The sequence below is a fragment of the Rhineura floridana genome, chromosome 2, assembly GCF_030035675.1.
Source record: "Rhineura floridana isolate rRhiFlo1 chromosome 2, rRhiFlo1.hap2, whole genome shotgun sequence".
Taxonomy (NCBI): Eukaryota; Metazoa; Chordata; class Lepidosauria; order Squamata; family Rhineuridae; genus Rhineura; species Rhineura floridana.
This window is the reverse complement of record NC_084481.1, coordinates 5,665,430-5,685,501: the sequence shown is the minus strand read 5'-3', so window position 1 is coordinate 5,685,501 and position 20,072 is coordinate 5,665,430. Positions and strand designations below refer to the sequence as shown.

The following is a 20,072-nucleotide window of genomic DNA, read 5'->3' as shown; positions in this document are numbered from 1 at the left end:
TTGGAAAGTGTGGACAGTGGTGGAGTATAAGGGACATGTGAGCAGAGGATGTTTTCCTCAAGAGCAGCCCTGACTCAGACTCCACTCCGTTTTGCCATTAGTGGATGTGGCTGCTATCTAATTCATTTCGCGCCTTTATCATCTTTACCAGCACCATCATTGGCTTTGCCTCAGTTGCTCGGCAAAAGGGCTCCCAAACTGCTAGACATGTCTGCAGTTAGCATTTGCAACCAGTAGAGGTCATCATGGTGTCATTCAAAAGCAGTCAAGCAGAATTCACCCTACTGCATTTCCTTGTCAGGCAGCGGCATAAGAGGAGGAGGTTGTGGTGGAGAAGTGGTTAGCAAAACTGAACTCCTCTTTAAAGGCACCCACTCGGATTATACATCCTATAAAATCCAGGAGGCCTAAAGGCAGAGGGACCTGTAGGGATTTCAGTTTGCTTCAGCCATAGCCATAGCGTGTGTACTGGAACTGATAAGAACACAGCCAAGGTAACATCGCTCAGCTTTCTTATTATGGACTAGTCAAGACCTCATCTTGTTTAAACCATTATAACTCTGTGGCTTTGCCATCAGGTGAAGAACCTACAGACCAACCTTGTTCATTTTCAAAGCGATTTAGGCTGCAATACTATATACACTTGAAAAAATGGGCTGTCTTCAAGTCGATTCCAACTTATGGCGACCCTATGAATAGGGTGTTCATGGTAAGCAGTATTCAGAGGTGGTTTACCATTGCCTTCCTCTGAAGCTGAGAGGCAGTGACTAGCCCAAAGTCACCCAGTGAGCTTCATGGCTGTGTGGGGATTCAAACCCTGGTCTCCCAGGTCATAGTCCAACACCTTAGCCACTACACCACACTTACCTGGGAGTAAATTCCCATTGAGTAGTCATGCATAAGCTCACTCTATTAATCTAGTAAACAAGCAACCCAATCCCATAATTAATGCCAATCTACCTGTACCTGAGAAATAGTAGTCTACACTGTGACGGTCAGGAAATATCCTATGATTCACACATTGAGTAAAGCTTCTGTACTTTCCCTTTCAAGGGGAAAACTCCTTTATTACTGAAACTATTACCCACAGACACTGCATTATCTCCTCTGCATTCCATCTTGAATTATAATAATGGGAACCCTCTTCTCACAGTCATGAACTGGCAAGATACCAGTTTCCAAAACCTACATGAGTTATGTTTCCACCATTCACAAAATTCAAAAGTATAAAGCCTTATGGAGGACTAGAAATAATTTTGAGGACTAGAAGTAATTAGTCAGATTACATCTTTGACTTCATGGCCCACACTCAAGCCGTTCAGTATATCTTTACAACTTGATCCATTTTAATTTGGATAATTAAATAATGGTTAAGTCAAATTATTTGAACCAGACTGCTGGCACTTAAAATTAAAAAGGTGGCAGAGCAGCTTTTAAACTAACTGAGGGGGGAAACCCGACAGGAGCTGAGAAAGGTCCGGTTCGGAATAAACCTCCCCCCTGGGATAAAAACCAAAGAAATTATGAAATTTTAAAAGGGGTAGGCCTAGAAGTAGGCATTGTGAGAGCAGGGGCACAGGATATAAATTCAGAAGAGCAAAATTACCACAGGCCTAACCACAAGTGCCAAAGACACTTGAAGAGAGACACTGCTTACAAGTGCCTGTACGCTAATGCTAGGAGCCTCCGAACCAAGATGGGAGAACTGGAGTGCTTGGTCTTAGAGAAGAGCATTGATATAGTGAGCATAACGGAGACCTGGTGGAATGGAGAAAACCAGTGGGATACGGTTATCCCTGGATATAAACTATATCGGAAGGACAGGGAAGGACGTATTGGTGGCGGAGTCGCTCTATACGTGAAAGAGGGCATTGAATCCAGCAAGCTCAAAACCCCAAAAGAGGCAGACTCCTCCACAGAATCGTTGTGGGTGGTGATACCATGCCCCAGGAGGGACTTAATACTGGGAACGATCTATCGTCCCCCTGATCAAAATGCTCAGGGAGACCTTGAGATGAGATATGAAATTGAGGAAGCATCCAAACTAGGAAATGTGGTAGTAATGGGTGACTTCAACTACCCGGACATAGACTGGCTGCATATGTGTTCCAGTCATGACAAAGAAACAAAGTTTCTAGATATTCTAAATGACTATTCCCTAGACCAGTTGGTCATGGAACCGACCAGAGGGACGGCAACCCTGGACTTAATCCTCAGTGGGGACCGGGACCTGGTGCAAGATGTAAGTGTTGTTGAACCGATTGGGAGCAGTGACCACAGTGCTATTAAATTAAACATACATGTAACTGGCCAATTGCCAAGAAAATCCAACACGGTCACATTTGACTTCAAAAGAGGAAACTTCACAAAAATGAGGGGATTGGTAAAAAGAAAGCTGAAAAACAAAGTCCAGAGGGTCACATCACTCGAAAATGCTTGGAAGTTGTTTAAAAACACTATATTAGAAGCTCAACTGGAGTGCATACCGCAGATCAGAAGAGGTACCGCCAGGGCCAAGAAGATGCCAGCATGGTTAACGAGCAAAGTCAAGGAAGCTCTTAGAGGCAAAAAGTCTTCCTTCAAAAAATGGAAGTCTTGTCCAAATGAAGAAAATAAAAAAGAACACAAACTCTGGCAAAAGAAATGCAAGAAGACAATAAGGGATGCTAAAAAAGAATTTGAGGAGCACATTGCTAAGAACATAAAAACCAACAACAAAAAATTCTATAAATACATTCAAAGCAGGAGACCATCTAGGGAGACAATTGGACCCTTGGATGATAAGGGAGTCAAAGGTGTACTAAAGAACGATAAGGAGATTGCAGAGAAGCTAAATGAATTCTTTGCATCTGTCTTCACAGTGGAAGATATAGGGCAGATCCCTGAACCTGAACTAACATTTGCAGGAAGGGATTCTGAGGAACTGAGACAAATAGTGGTAACGAGAGAGGAAGTTCTAAGCTTAATGGACAATATAAAAACTGACAAATCACCGGGCCCGGATGGCATCCACCCGAGAGTTCTGAAAGAACTCAAATGTGAAATTGCTGATCTGCTAACTAAAATATGTAACTTGTCCCTTGGGTCCTCCTCCGTGCCTGAGGACTGGAAAGTGGCAAATGTAACGCCAATCTTCAAAAAGCGATCCAGGGGGGATCCCGGAAATTACAGGCCAGTTAGCTTAACTTCTGTCCCTGGAAAACTGGTAGAAAGTATTATTAAAGCTAGATTAACTAAGCACATAGAAGAACAAGCCTTGCTGAAGCAGAGCCAGCATGGCTTCTGCAAGGGAAAGTCCTGTCTCAGTAACCTATTAGAATTCTTTGAGAGTGTCAACAAGCATATAGATAGAGGTGATCCAGTGGACATAGTGTACTTAGACTTTCAAAAAGCGTTTGACAAGGTACCTCACCAAAGGCTTCTGAGGAAGCTTAGCAGTCATGGAATAAGAGGAGAGGTCCTCTTGTGGATAAGGAATTGGTTAAGAAGCAGAAAGCAGAGAGTAGGAATAAACGGACAGTTCTCCCAATGGAGGGCTGTAGAAAGTGGAGTCCCTCAAGGATCGGTATTGGGACCTGTACTTTTCAACTTGTTCATTAATGACCTAGAATTAGGAGTGAGCAGTGAAGTGGCCAAGTTTGCTGATGACACTAAATTGTTCAGGGTTGTTAAAACAAAAAGGGATTGCGAAGAGCTCCAAAAAGACCTCTCCAAACTGAGTGAATGGGCAGAAAAATGGCAAATGCAATTCAATATAAACAAGTGTAAAATTATGCATATTGGAGCAAAAAATCTTAATTTCACATATACGCTCATGGGGTCTGAACTGGTGGTGACCGACCAGGAGAGAGACCTCGGGGTTGTAGTGGACAGCACGATGAAAATGTCGACCCAGTGTGCGGCAGCTGTGAAAAAGGCAAATTCCATGCTAGCAATAATTAGGAAAGGTATTGAAAATAAAACAGCCGATATCATCATGCCGTTGTATAAATCTATGGTGCGGCCGCATTTGGAATACTGTGTACAGTTCTGGTCGCCTCATCTCAAAAAGGATATTCTAGAGTTGGAAAAGGTTCAGAAGAGGGCAACCAGAATGATCAAGGGGATGGAGCGACTCCCTTACGAGGAAAGGTTGCAGCATTTGGGGCTTTTTAGTTTAGAGAAAAGGCGGGTCAGAGGAGACATGATAGAAGTGTATAAAATTATGCATGGCATTGAGAAAGTGGATAGAGAAAAGTTCTTCTCCCTCTCTCATAATACTAGAACTCGTGGACATTCAAAGAAGCTGAATGTTGGAAGATTCAGGACAGACAAAAGGAAGTACTTCTTTACTCAGCGCATAGTTAAACTATGGAATTTGCTCCCACAAGATGCAGTAATGACCACCAGCTTGGATGGCTTTAAAAGAAGATTAGACAAATTCATGGAGGACAGGGCTATCAATGGCTACTAGCCGTGATGGCTGTGCTCTGCCACCCTAGTCAGAGGCAGCATGCTTCTGAAAACCAGTTGCCGGAAGCCTCAGGAGGGGAGAGTGTCCTTGCACACGGGTCGTGCTTGCGGGCTTCCCCCAGGCACCTGGTTGGCCACTGTGAGAACAGGATGCTGGACTAGATGGGCCACTGGCCTGATCCAGCAGGCTCTTCTTATGTTCTTATGTTCTTATGTTCTTAAAGCTAATTTTACATTATCAAGGCCCAATTCACATATTGCTCTTGGATGTTGTAAAACCAATGTAAGCTGATGGGAAAAATAATTACATCAGTTCCACATGGTGAATATGTTTTCTGAATATTTATTTGGAGTGATATTTCCTATGCCAAACTGAGCAATTGAAGGCTTGGGTTTGGTCTGTCATAGTTAATACTATGTATATATTCACCATGCAAAACTGATGTGGTAAAGTCATCTTAACAGTGGTTTTATCATGTTCAAAATTAATGCATGAATCAAGTCAATTTATCTTAAATCCAACTACTCTTTCCTGAATCTTTAATCTTTGTGACCTTAATCTGGGGGAATAACTGTCCCTGATCATAGTGGAACTTACTTCCAAGTAAACCTGTATAACTCAGGCTGCACATTACAAGGTAGGATACTGCAAACCACAAACCTGGTAAGCTAACATCCAAACATCATTTGGATGTCAATACAGATTAATCATGTTGATCTCTGAGAGGTTAAATGAATGGCTTCACTCCCAGCTTAATTGGCAAGCAGACCATGCAAGGGGGATAGTTTTATCGAAGTGTAATAACTTGGGATTAAGGTTCTTACAATTGTTGGCTAGAAAATGCCATTCTTTCCCAATATCTGAGATGTCAAATCTAAGTGAACATTTTAAAGCCAGCCACCTGGAGAAACACTTGGAGAGTTCCACTGTCCCTCCAGCTCACTCAATAGTCACTTAAACAAACAGGGGTCCTTTAACAAGAAACCTCACAGAAGAGTACACCTTTATGTTGCAGAATAAAAAAGTGCTGACACGATTCAAATGCAGGGAAGCAAGCAGCAGCTCTCTGCCTTCCCTCCAGCCTCCTAAAAATAGCTCATGCAAGAGGTCCATCAAGAAATGGATCCTTCTTTCCCTTTGCCCTAAGAAAGCTAAAGAACTCTCCAAGGGGGAGTGGCCACTACTTTCTGACACTTTATCCTGCCCATGATGTCACTGTCTTCAGTTAAATAACAAGTAAGGCCAGGGAGTCAGGACCACTCTCAGAGATTCAGACAGCTCCTGGTTAATTCCACCAGCCTTGCTGCTCCTCCTCTTTCCTTCCAACTTTCGCAGTCATGGTGGGTTCATGAGAAACTTAGTTCTGCATTGTGAGCCAGTGGTTTAATCTAGCATTGTCATTTCCAGATTTGTAATGACTGAATAGTACAGCACAAGACAGTCAGAGAACCAATTTAGTGTGCTGTGTAATAATGTAGTGCCCTGACAAATCTTCCAGGAGTTTGTGCATCTAGTCTTATTGTTAATGGGATTATTTGGGAAATCTTGTTTTGTGCAATAGTTTGCACATTTCCTGTTACTTTGTAATAGGTAGTTGTTGTTAATAGTCTGTAATTCATATTTGCTAAAATATCTGTGCACTACAATCCAGATGCACAACCTGTCTATGAGCAGTATTAAAAATGCCACCTTTAAAATAAAGGTCTAAGAGAGAAATAGGCCTTAAACCTTCTATTTTATTAATTCTTTTAAATGTAAAATTGATTGGACAATGATATTTTCAATTATCTTATGTTCTGTATGGTAATGTAATAAGACATTTCTCTAAAAACCATTTGGCTCTTTAGATCATTCTGTATTTACGTGTATTTCTCTGTATCTGTACCCATCCTTCTGACTGTGTGCAGGATATTATAATGGACTTGAAATACTTATATCACATTGTTATCTGTTATTTTTTTTCTCATGCAAGTTACCTTGCAAGGGCTTAGCCCTGAAAAGTGGCCTAGAAAAAGAATTGAATAAATAAAATAAGTTAGTGGCTAAGAGTGTTTATCGCTGAATTATCACTTATAGATACATACTAGCTATATGTTATGTACAACTTTTGTCTGTCAATGCAATTTTTTCCTTATAGTACTAGCTTTTTCTTTTTCCTCTCTCTTTTGCCAAATGCAGTCCTTCAGCGCTGATCAGATTGCTGGTAAGTGGAACATAAATTGAATTCACTGCATATTGATGTGATTCATTGCATGGAACATCAGATGTTGGATGCTCATTAGTTTAAGTAGGCATCATTCAATTTACAGCCTGGTAGCATCTCAGCTACTCTTGAAAAATCAGACAAAAATATTTTTCTTTGCATCTTGGCAAGATGTTTCAAGGAGCAAGCTGGATGCTGTAAATTCCGACAAGACTTTTTTAAAAGGGTTTTTTTGTGATTGATTTTTTTCTGACAGATCCAGTTCACCAAGGAGCAACAGGATGGTAAGTTTTTCGGGGCAGCCAGTAAACCTACAGAGAGATAATTTTATACTATTGGAATATGCCCACTGGTATAGACAGTGAAACTTTATTGACTTGAATGGAATCATGTAGACTTCAACCACTTAAATATCAGGTCACAGATTCCAGATTTCTTCTTCAGATATTTAAGTTCTTCTATGGAGTATGTTGATCACAGATAATGCTGCCTTTTCTTTCCAGCACAAAATTCTTCAAAGTGCTTGGTAATGCAGTAGAGGACAGAATGAGGTTTAAAGCCATTAGTAAGGAAAAAAGCAGAGAAGCAAAAATCAATAAATGTTGTATATTGATAAACAGATGAAGGATTCTGGACAGTCCAGCAAATGCATGCATATTATTCCTTCCTAGGAAGTGTTCAGGGGAAGTCCATCCTGCATTAGCAACATTCACAAGCAATATTTTTCAGATTAAAGTGCATTCTTAGAGTCATTTGTTAGTCTTGCTAGATTAATTTGAGTTAAAATTTAAATCAGTTAAAACCAAAGTATTTTGAAACAAAAGAACTGGTAAATGTTCTTCAGTAAGTACATTTAGTAAGAACATTTATTGGGTGAAGCAACACTTTCTCTATTCGAATTCTATAAAATAAAAGTTGCCCCCAGTTGTTATGAATTTGTCTTATAAGAAAAACAAAAACCTACTCCCCCTCCCCCCAAAAAATAGAAGTTGGAGGAACCCTAAAGTGATTTTTTTTTACTTCTGCTACAAATTATTATTTATTTCAGAAAGCTCTGCTCAGCATAAGAGGGGTAAATCAGAATCCTAGCTTTGACTCTAAGAACACACACATACATACACTTAGCATAGCATTCTGTCTAATCTAAAAGCATCTTTCTACATCTATTGAGTTCTTGCATGGAGCAGAGAGAGAACAATTTCAGCCACAATATCTATGAAAAAGAAAAGAAATATCCCTGGCCTTTCAACTGTTTCTGTAATGTCCAGCTGTTTTTAGGCTGCAAATACACTGATGTAAAGTACAAAGTAAAAGCAATTTGAGGTACAGAAGAACATGCTCAAAGAATAATTTACTGTTCCTATTATAACTGTTAAGTATGTATAAGAATTAACAGCTGAGCCTATATTGTTTGGAGTCGCATTCTAATCTGTTTTCCACCAGTGTTCATGGAAAACTGACTCCGTCATTTGCAGTAGCTGAAAATGAGGAATTTATATTTTCCTTCCCTAAAAATGTGTCATCTTAATAAGCTATTCCGTTTTTTAAAAATGGCAAGGAGTTGGTGAGGTCTTCCATTGGTGTAAATGAGTGAAGCTCTGTTGTTTGCAGCCAATATGGAGATATCAAATGTGAGCCTGGAAGCATGTAGTAGTCTCTTCTTTTCAGTTCTAAAAGGCCAACACTTTATGAGCTGTAAGGAGAGAGGGCTTGCAACAGAAGTGGCTTGCAGGTCTCAACACATCAGATAGTGAGGGGATTAATATCAGATATATTGGGTTGCAGTTTAGCAACTGCATGTCCTACCTCAGCAGTTTAGAATAGTGCTAAGAAGCTACTTCAGGCAGTATAAGGAGGGCTGGAATGAAGACCAAAATAGTACAGCTTCATGAGCGCCTAGGAAAAATGAATGAACGCTGCCTAGTTTACTATGTGGGCTTGTGGAACCTATGCCTACCAAAAGACAGAAAGAAGAGAGTTATTTATAAAGCAAAAATTAATGGTCAAGTGTGATGTGGCTTCAAAACACATTCTGAATTGGTGTAGAAGAAATTTCAAAACTACTCTGTGGCAGCGGAATATACGCAACACCCTTGGCTGTTAAAGGTCTTATAACTGCAATACAGAAGGTGACAAGAAAGGAGTGAAGCTTAACTAAGGAGCAACATGTGATTTAAATGCCAAAGCTCACAATTTTAAAAGCCTTTCAAAGACTGAGGGGAAACTAGCAGATGTTCATTTTCATTTATTTATTTATTAAATTTATATCCTGCCCTTCCTTCCAGTAGGAGCCCAGAGTGGCAATGGTCATGATGTCTTGCTTCTATGCAGGACCTGTTTGCTTTTCCACATTCTCCATATATCTTTGCTTCTATACCTGCCAAGGTATTTGTACTATTAAAACACAATGGCTGCTATTTTCAGCTGGAAGTTGTGTCAAGTCCTTTTTTTTAACTGTTCAGCTATCTGGAATGGCCCCAGCACTAAAACTGCTAGGCTCTGCCCTGTGTCATATGATTAAAATCTCCCATATGGAACAGTCCCATTTCTTCAGCTACGTAGGGGAGTAACCTACAAACAGAGATGTCTGCACCAGAGCCTGATTCTCTGGGGGCTCCACTCATACCATTTCTCTTTATCAAAATGTGAGGGAAATCAGATGTGCAGAGTATCGTGCGAATCAGGTGTCAGACTGGATGCCCTAGCTTATATCTCATATCTTACTTCCGCCATGTGGCTATGGCAATGTGACTAGTTCATGTGGCAGATTTTTTAAATGTATTAACTTTATCAGGACTCTGGTAGGTATAATAAGATTTGGTAAACAGACAACATTTGCTTTTGGGTTTGTGAGACATAGGGACAGGCTATAATCTCATTTTTCCTCTGCCTCCATGAAATCTATACACATTTTTAAAGAGTGTAATATTGAGAGTGTGGTTTATTTTCAGTTCCTTCACTTCTATCAAAGACCATTGTGAGCCATTTTGCCTACATAGGTATAACATTTCAGTAAGATGTTGGTGATCCACACAGCAGCTGTATATAATAATAGTATATAATTAATATAATAATTGTATGCTTTAATTTGGATTCCTGCATTGAGCAAAGTGTTGGGCTCAATGGCCTTATGGGCCCCTTCCAACTCTACGATTCTTTGTTTCTATAACACTTACGGAATTGCTTCACACAAATAATTTTATATAAAAGCACCATAATGCTTGAAGACACTGACAGGAATGGGAGCACATGTGTTTTGTATTCAGAGTTGTAGTGAATTTCATTATAAAATGTCTCTCTAGAAAGGGAACAAAAGAACTTTTATAAAAGTGTTGCACAACAACTTGTCCATTCGAGAAAACTGGCTTCCCAGCCTGGCCAATGCAAAGCAAATGGGTTATGAAATATTTCTTTCTAAAAATCAAGTTTCTTTCTACAAATTTCAGCTTCTCTCAATTTGTTGAATTAAACTATAGTCCACAGGAAACTGTCCCTTCTGAGTAATAGGTTCGAGTATTGTAACCTTGGGAAAGTTGTTGATGTGAGGAACAGCAGCCAATGTGGTCCAGTAGCTGGGGAGGTGCACAGGGATTTTGACTCACCCATGGATTCAGATCTTCACCTACCTATGGGTGTATCTTCTTTCTTTCTTTCTTTCTTTCTTTCTTTCTTTCTTTCTTTCTTTCTTTATTTATTTATTTATTTATTTATTTATTTATATCCTGCCCTTTCTCCCAGTAGGAGCTTACTTTGCAGCCTCAGGAGAGTCACTGCATGGACCATTTCTATGGGCTCAAGGGTAGTTTAAAAAAAGAAGCAATGCCTTTGATGGCTTTGCTTGGATACCTCTTAGGGCTGAAACATTTCCCAGAGGTATCCATGAACTCAAACCTACCTCTAAATTGTTCAAGGCTGCAGCTATGAAAAATATACTTGGATGACTAATCCCCATGTACCATTTCCACATGGACACATATAGTTGCTTTTCGAAGTCTGTCTAAAGGGCCTTAAGTCTGAATCAGAATTGAAATCTCAGGCTCTCAGCCAAATTATACATAATGATAAATGCATCACTAGCAACCTCATTCATTTTTTTAATTCATCAGGTTCATGCCTGGGGGGAAGCTTAAATGTTTACAATCTACTCCCCTCACATGCCTATTATTAGTTTTTTTAAATGATACAGTTGTTAAAGACTGTAGAGAGTGTTCTTGCACTCGGGTCCTGCTTGCGGGCTTTCCCCAGGCACCTGGTTGGCCACTGTGAGAACAGGATGCTGGACTAGATGGGCCACTGGCCTGATCCAGCAGGCTCTTCTTATGTTCTTATGTTCTTAAAGACGCATTTAGCACCCATGTACTTTGACTCTCAGACTCCCACTGATAAAACAGCAATAGGTATGATTTGCATCATTTTTATGAAAAGTAGGTAAAATTTATGAATCACTTACATGAGAAATATAACTAACATTAATAACTTGTGCAGTAAACGATTCTTTCTCTGCATAAAAAGGGGGATTGCTAACTACCATACTTATAGCTAAAGTCTTATTGGGGATGTTTTAAGAACTAAGCCATTTGTCTTGAACATGGGGAACATCTCATCTTCTTATGGCTGCTAGAGACAGAAAACTGGGGGTGGGATGGGGCAGAATGCAAATTAAATTTGATACTACAGGTAAAATACTGCAAATGTCATGTCACTGGAATTTTGCTTGCAGAGAAACTAGACCTATTAATGTTTATACCATAGTTGATACTAATTACTTTATGGGTAAGTTGTCTGGCTCTAGTAACTTTTATATTTTCCTCTTGCAGACTTTAAGGAGGCATTCCTCCTTTTCGACAGGACTGGTGAAGGCAAGATCATACTAAGCCAGGTTGCAGATGTCATTCGTGCTCTGGGACAGAACCCCACTAATGTTGAGGTGAAGAAGATCTTGGGCAACCCTAGCAATGAGGGTAATCACTCTTCTGTGAACTAGTCCCAAATATGTTCTCTTAACGTTCAATCCAATTCTATCTTCCCATGGGTATATGTCTTAATTTTTGTGAAGATTGAGTTATAAAAGACCGAGCAAGCTTTCACATTATATTTGACCACAGAAGCACATATCATACCAGACTAGTTGACTAAAACTCAGCAATGTACTAGACTATTTCAAGAGTGGTACAATCTAAAGCCCCAATTACTTGGGAGTAGGCCCTATGAAACACAGTGGAACATGCTGCCAAGTAAACACACATAACCTTGCACTGTAGCAATACTTTTTTCTTCTTCCTTTCCTTTTTGTTACAAAGAGACTTTTTAAATCATGGCAATATTGCATTTATACTCATGTTTCAATGATTATTTTTAAATAGCATTTAATATTTTGCTATTATGGGTATGCTTTTTTGGAATGTGTGAAAGTGCAAAGTGACTTTTTCAGTTCAACAGTTGTATTCCCCCCTCTCCCAAATTGGGCATGATCCAGCCAAAGTGTAAAATTTTTAATTCCTGATGTCTTCAATGGGAAAGATTCAAGCATGCACTGAGGGCACTGAGGGCACATTATGCAGCTACTTGACTGAAATTAAGTAGGTCTGCACCTAATTAGTGCCCACCACTGAACCCTATGGAAACTGACTTGAATTCCATGGAAGGTCGGATATAAATGTAACATATTAATAAAATGATTTAATTGAAATCAAAGAGACTTAACAGTGTTTAACTTTGGCTGGATCATGTCCATTGCAAGAACTACTGCTAAGAATCAACAAAAATAATTATTTTGAAAGAGTCAGTCACACCTCACACCCTACAATTTATTTTTCCCCTTTTAAAGTGTTAGTAGGCTTTACCAGTGTGAAAATAGAGTACAAAAAGCCATAGCACACTCTTTGAACAGAAAAAGAAACACCACAAACCAAAAATATAAAAACCTCTGATGAAAACTTTACTAAAAATACAAAGCCTCATACGTAGGCCTGCAAAGCTTCATTATCCATGTAGTGTAGTTTTTAGATTGTTAAGCCTGAGGGCAAGGATTGTCGCATTGTAAGTTGCTCTGACTGGGAGCTTTTTTCAGCTGATGAATGGGACAAAAATATGATACGTAAATTATAAATGAAATAATATGTTCAAACTGAACTATAAGTCTTACATTACAAGCAATGGAACCACTGTGTATTTGTGGGGTTTTTTTTAATGGAGCTATGTGTGACAACCATTAAATTATGATTCCTGTAAAAGCTGCCTCCCTTCATTAAATACACACCTCCTTCATGTTTATGTAGTGATAAGTGATAAGTACAAGATACTTCTGCTTGCTTGAGAGCTTTGGCAGTAATGTTTTGAAGGAAGAAATCTAATTTCTAAAGGAAGGATAGTTTTGATGGAGAGACTAGTGTCAATCACAGCGTGGCACTTCAGAAGGAGAATTTCCTAAAATATCAGAAATGTATCTTGAGATGATCTTGTTTCTTTATAGAGATGAATGCTAAGAAAATTGGGTTTGAAGAGTTCCTGCCCATGTTGCAGGCAGCTGCCAATAATAAGGATCAGGGTAGCTATGAAGACTTCGTTGAAGGTCTACGCGTCTTTGACAAGGAGGGCAACGGGACAGTGATGGGCGCTGAACTCCGCCACGTACTGGCCACCCTGGGTAAGAGACTTCAGAGAGTCATCGAACATGAGGGATGTAACTGTACTACAAATGTGTTTTGGTTTTATAAAAGTTTAATTCCTGTGGCTTTCATCAAATAAATATTTAAACTGGAGTTTGGTCACAGCACTAAGAGTTCTCTGTAAAAGATCTCTAGGCTTTCCATGCACACAGAACACCACCAGAGTAAAACTCCTTTGAGTGAACGTTTGGGATAAAAGTAGAAGAAATAGGTAAAAGTTTCTGGAGACGCTCAGGTGGAAGAATAACTTTTTAACAATTTAAATATATTGTGTCATTATTAGTGCCCTGTTTTTATTAAAGTAAAAAAGGTATATTTATAATAATAAATGTTTAATAGCACTGAGAAACATACACCCAAGTATCTCTCTGCTCATATTCTCTGTGGTCCTGGGTCTTTTGTGAGCACTTGGAAAGTTACTTTTACAGCAGCATGAAGCAAAGCTGGTCCACCCTGAGTTCTGCATGTGTTGTCAGCATTTTGACCTCCTAACCGTATGGCCAAAAAAGTCAACGTAGATTGCTTCAACGTGCAAGTGCCATAGCGTCACAAGTGCTATACCTCAAGGTCTATGAGAATAGATTCACTGGCCTAGTTTGTACATCACATTAAACCATAATTAACCTATGGTTTAATGGGAAGAATTGTGGTACGACATGCTGCTCAAAAGGCCTTACTTTGGTTCCCTACCCTGCTCCTTCAGTCGCTGCACCAGGGAGGGAATAAACCAGAAGCTAGCTTTGTGTTACGTGCAAACCAGCACTCATGGTTTGTTTTCCGCAAACAAACCGTGACCCATATAAACCAAAGCTTCAACTTAGGAAAACACTCCTGAATCAACTATATTTGAACCCTAATTCATATATTACTGAAGTAGCATGATTGTCAGTTGCCTATGAAGGATCTTAAACTGCCCAGAGGCATTCTAGCGAAATTAAAGTAGCACCAGCTTCAACAAATTCACTCAGCATATCTCTTCAGAGCAGGCCGCTAAAATAAATGCATGCATGCATGCATGTGTGCGCGTGTGCACACACACACACACACCTTAAAAGACTAGCATCAGAATTGGTGGGTCCCCTGGAGCCGATAGGCTCTGGCATTTGGCCCATCATGCCAGGTGCAGATACTAGACCTGGGTCATTCTGTTCTATGATAGAATATGGGAAGGTTTTCTATTTACACTACAACTTCCAGAAATCTATGCATTGAGGTTGCTCCTCTCCCCTTATGACTACTATGTCATGATAGCTATGTTCTCCGTCCACTGTTGGAGAATTCCAGTTGCTTGGGATTGCAGGTGGGGAGAATGCTGTTGTATTCAGACCTTGCTTGTGGGCTTCCCACAGGCATTTGGTTGGCCACTGTGAGAACAGGGTGCTGGACTAGATGGGCCTTTGGTTGGATCAAGCAGGTTTTTTCCTGATGTTCTTATGTTCTGTGCTTTAGGTGAGAAGATGAAGGAAGAAGAAGTAGAAGAACTGATGAAAGGGCAGGAAGACTCCAATGGCTGCATCAACTATGAGGGTAAGTGCCACTATACAGTAGGGAGACCGCCTCTTCGGATGCACACCTTAACATGGTGAGGGGGTTTGAGTGTGTTGAAGAAGCTGAGAGCAATGCCGTCAGGAGTCTAGACCAAGAGGCTAGACTCCTAGCAGGGGCACCCAAGGCGGAATGGTCAAAGCTAAGACACCAGACTAAGATGCATCCAAACTCAGAGGAAGGCAATGGTAAACCACCTCTGAATACCTCTTACCATGAAATCCCGATGAACAGAGTATCCAAATTGCAAAACAAGATAGTGGTGGAAGATGAGACCTCCGGGTCAGAAGGCACTCACCGAGCTACTGGGGAAGAACAAAGGACAAGGACAAGTAGCGCTGTGACTAATGACGCAGCTGGGTCAAAGCCGAAAGGAAGCCCAGAGGCTGATGCGCACAGATGCGAAAGGAGAGTCCGGAGTTGTACGACGCACACAATAGGAACATGGAATGTGAGAAGCATGAACCAGGGAAAGTTAGAAATTGTCAAGCAAGAAATGGAACATATCAACATTACAATACTTGGTGTGAGCAAACTAAAATGGACGGGACTGGGACATTTCCAATCAGGCAACTACAAAATATTTTATGCAGGAAATGAGAAATTAAGAAGAAATGGGGTTGCTTTAATAGTGAAAAGTGATGTAGCAAGAGCAATTAGGAGCTACAACACAAGGTTTGAGCGAGTGATATCAATGAGATTAAACGGGAAACCTATCAACATAACCATCATCCAGGTTTATGCTCTGATGGCAAATGCAGAAGAAGAGGAATTGGAGAGATTTTATGCAGAAGTACAGGAAGAAATTGATCACACACCAAAACAAGATGTGCTGATAATCATGGGGGATTGGAATGCAAAAGTAAGAAACAGAGAAGAATTAGGAATTGTGGGGAAATGGGGCCTAGGAGACAGAAACGAAGCAGGAGAAGGACTTATTGAATTCTGTGAAGCCAATAATTTGTTCCTTGTGAACACATTTTTTGAACAACTGAAAAGACGACTATACACGTGGACATCACCAAATGGTCAATATAGGAATCAAATTGATTATATAATTGGTAGCAGAAGGTGAAGAAGTTCCATACTTTCTGCAAAAACAAGACCAGGAGCAGACTGCAGTACAGATCATGAATTGGTCGTATCGAAAATCAGAGTAAAGCTAAAGAAGACCAACAAAGCAATCATCACGTCAAAATACAATTTAAATAACATCCCAGCAGAATATAAAGATCAAATAAGGAACAGGTTTGAGGCTTTAAACTTAGTTGACAGAGAACCAGAAGAACTATGGAATGAAGTCAGAGGCGTTATCAGAGAAGAATGCAAAAAGACAATACCTCTAGTTAAAAAGAGAGAAAGACCCCAATTGATGACTGAAGAAACTCTTAAAAGACTTAAAGAGAGAAGGAAATCAAAAGCGAAAGGAGATAGAAACACAGTCAGAACCCTAAATGCAACAATACAGCGACTAGTACGTAGGGACAAAGAACTATTACAATAGATACTGTATAGAAATAGAAGAGGACAACAAAAAGGGTAGAACAAGAGCCCTATTCCAAAAGATTAGAGAAATGAAAGGGAAATTTAAACCAAGAGTAGGGATGTTGAATAATCAACAGGGTAACACACTGACTGACCAAGATGAAATAAAAGGAAGATGGAAGCAATACACTGAAGAACTCTATAAAAGAGATGCCAGGATGACAGATTCATTCACGGAGGAACCATATGATGAAGAACCAGAAATTGTAGAATGTGAGGTGAAAGCTGCTCTTAAAATACTTGGAAGAAACAAATCACCAGGAATAGATGGCATACCAATAGAGTTGCTACAAGCTACTGAGACTGAATCAGTCCGTATTTTGACTAAAATCTGTCAAGAAATATGGAAAACTAAACAATGGCCCACAGACTGGAAGTGTTCCATATATATCCCAATTCCAAAGAAAGGGGATCCCAGGGAATGCAGTAATTATCGAACTATTACCTTAATATCCCATGCAAGTAAAGTAATGCTCAAGATTCTACAACAAAGGCTCTTGCCATATATGGAGCAAGAAATGCCAGATGTCCAAGCTGGATTTAGAAAGGAAGAGGTACCAAAGATCATATCGCAAACATACGTTGGATAATGGAATGGAGCAAGGAATTTCAGAAGAAAATCACCTTGTGCTTTATAGATTACAGCAAAGCCTTTGACTGTGTAGATCATGAAAAACTGTGGAATGCTTTAAAAGAAATGGGGGTGCCACAGCATCTGATTGTCCTGATGCGCAACCTATACTCTGCACAAGAGGCTACTGTAAGGACAGAATATGGAGAACCGATTGGTTCCCCATCGGAAAGGGTGTGAGACGGGTGTACTTTATCACCCTATTTATTTAATCTATACGCAGAACATATCATACGGAAAGCAGGATTGGACCAAGAAGAAGGAGGTGTGAAAACTGGAGGGAGAAATATCAATAATTTAAGATATGCAGACGATACCATACTACTAGCAGAAAACAGTAATGATTTGAAATGAATGCTGATGAAAGTTAAAGTGGAAAGCGGGACTACAGCTGAATGTCAAAAAGACTAAAGTAATGAGAACAGAAGATTTTTGTAACTTTACAGTTGACAATGAGGACATTGAACTTGTCAAGGATTATCAATATCTTGGCACAATCATTAACCAAAATGGAGACAACAGTAAAGAAATCAGAAGAAGGCTAGGACTGCGAGGGCAGCTGTGAGAGAACTAGAAAAGGTCCTCCAATGTAAAGATGTATCACTGAACACTAAAGTCAGGATCATTCAGACCATGGTATTTCTGATCTCTATGTATGGATGTGAAAGTTGGACAGTTAAAAAAGCTGATAAGAGAAAAACCAATGCATTTGAAATGTGGTGTTGGAGAAGAGCTTTGCGGATACCATGGACTGCGAAAAATACAAATAATTGGGTGTTAGAACAAATCAAACCAGAACTATCACTAGAAGCTAAAATGATGAAACTGAGGTTATCATACTTTGGACACATAATGAGAAGACATGATTCACTAGAAAAGACAATAATGCTGGAAAAACAAAAGGGAGTAGAAAAAGAGGAAGACCAAACAAGAGATGGATTGATTCCATAAAGGAAGCCACAGACCTGAACTTACAAGATCTGAACAGAGTGGTTCATGACAGATGCTCTTGGAGGTCGCTGATTCATAGGGTCGCCATAAGTCACAGCCGACTTGGAGGCACATAACAACAACAGCAACAGTAGGGAGAAGTATTATTGCACATCAACCCAATCTCCAAGTGGTGTAAGAATTCCAGGTGTTCCTGCACTTATCCAGAATTTGCTTTCCTTGGAAAGGTCAGCGGAGGCTGTGGTGTCTTTTTGAGACATTGTTTGTTTATACAACCTGAGCTTAAGATATATGGGTTCTCAGCATTAACAGTCCAATAGGTCTTGCTTCTCCATCAGGCTTGTAGGGAGGCACTCCAAAGCCATGGTGCAGACAGCAGGCCTCTCTCTATGGCTCCCTAGTTCCCAGCTTCTCTTTGGCTCTGGTATGGGAGGGGGGAAAGTGTCTGTCTCCTGAAAAAAGTTCCAAGAACAACAGGATCTCTCTGGCCCAAAATCTATTTACCTGTTAATGGGCACTTAACAGACCCTTTAGCTTACTTGGCCACTCTGTTAGATTAACAAAGGAAACTAGTCTGACCAGTGGAGTGGGTTTCTCTGCTGCAGAGCCCACTTCCAGGTACAGACTTCCAAATAAGAAGCTGGACGGGGACTCATAAAAATAATCTGTCTCAACAGACTCCAATCCTATAACAGTATGCATGGTGTGGGGAGTCAGTTGGAAGAGGGCAGTGGTGATGGAGGGAGGAGTGTTTAACCCATTCCTCATCCTTGCTGGGGGTTTTTAAATCACCTGCCCAAAGCTGCTATTTGCTTTGATTTGCTGGGGACCAAACATATCATATTGGTATCTGTGTTCTTTCCCCAATAGCTTTGGGAGGGGCGGCTTCACTTAGGAAAAGTATTCAGTAGGGAACGGTGAAATATCCCCTCCCCAGCACTGTTACCCCCATTTGCTCTTCAGGACCCAAACAAATGGTACATGAGAAATCCATGATTGGACATACCAACTTTAAAAAGAAAGAAACCTGTGTTTGGATGGGGTATGGATTGCATGGGGAGGGGATATTTCAGCAGCCCATTTAAATGTAAATAGAGTTATTTCAGACCACATCAGAAATGGTTGGGCTTCTGGTACTTGATATGGATTTGTGCTAAACACAGGATTCTAGGGCAAATCTGTGGCATGCTGTTCTCAGCAGCCCTCATGTGGACAAGCTTGCTGCATGGGAAAGGGATGGCCAAAATGAAAGGAGAAAGGAGAGGGATAGTTAGCACAGGCTTACATCCACCTGAAAAGAAGGAGAGTTGTACACAGGTCCTCATGAAAAGTACAGCATTGCACTCCACTTTGAGCACTGAGAATGGCACATGCATAGCAGCTGCATAGGTGAAACACAACAGTGACATTGACATGCCTGTCTTCACTTGAGAGGAATGAGAGGCTTCCTATGATTACCATACCTGCTATGTGTTAATGGGTGATTAAGTGCTGAGCTTCTCAGCACCTCCATATGACTTCTCCCAATTTTGGGTTGAAGCGTCATCAGTATTCAGATGGCACTCAGTCAGCCTTACCTCACTTTGCCACCTGCTCACCCCCATTACTGAACTTTTGAACCAATGCTTGGAGGTAGTACAGGGTTCGATGAGAATAAACAAGCTGAAATTTAATCCAGATAAGATAGAGGTACTTTGGATGGAGGCTTGCAATTGTTCTTAGATGAAGTTATACTTCCCCTGAAGGACCAAGTTTGTTGTTTGGGAGTGTGCCCCCAGACTCAGCACTGTTTAGGGATGCTCAAGTGACAGTGGCCCCAGTGGTACTTTTTACCAGCTTAGGTTGGTACACCAGTTATGATCCTATCTGGAGAGCAGTTATTCATGCACTAGTGACATCTCGGCTAGACTACTGTAATGCAGTCTATGTGGGGGTGCCTGATGATGGTAATTTCAACTGGTACCATCACTTGGAACCAGGCAGTTGAAATATATTTCATTCATATTGTATCAGTTACACTGCTTGCTGGTGTGTTTCTGGGCCCAATTCAAAGTGCCCAGAATGGTTTGGAGACAG

At 40.4% G+C, this 20,072-nt stretch overlaps 1 protein-coding gene across 3 annotated transcripts in view; it reads left to right on the top strand.

Moving 5' to 3' along the window:
- MYL1 (myosin light chain 1) overlaps window positions 1–20,072 on the top strand; it is a 55,014-nt gene that overhangs the window by 28,808 nt on the left and 6,134 nt on the right. Inside the window, exons 1-5 of one of the 3 annotated variants that reach the window (XM_061607671.1) lie at window positions 5,687–5,793; window positions 6,632–6,656; window positions 11,474–11,617; window positions 13,129–13,302; window positions 14,774–14,851. In XM_061607671.1, coding sequence (XP_061463655.1) covers window positions 5,791–5,793; window positions 6,632–6,656; window positions 11,474–11,617; window positions 13,129–13,302; window positions 14,774–14,851 — 424 coding nt within the window. In that variant the 5' untranslated portion in view covers window positions 5,687–5,790. Of the gene's footprint in view, window positions 1–5,686; window positions 5,794–6,625; window positions 6,657–6,912; window positions 6,941–11,473; window positions 11,618–13,128; window positions 13,303–14,773; window positions 14,852–20,072 lie in introns of those variants that run through there. The other 2 variants (XM_061607669.1, XM_061607670.1) reach the window with 2 other exon arrangements.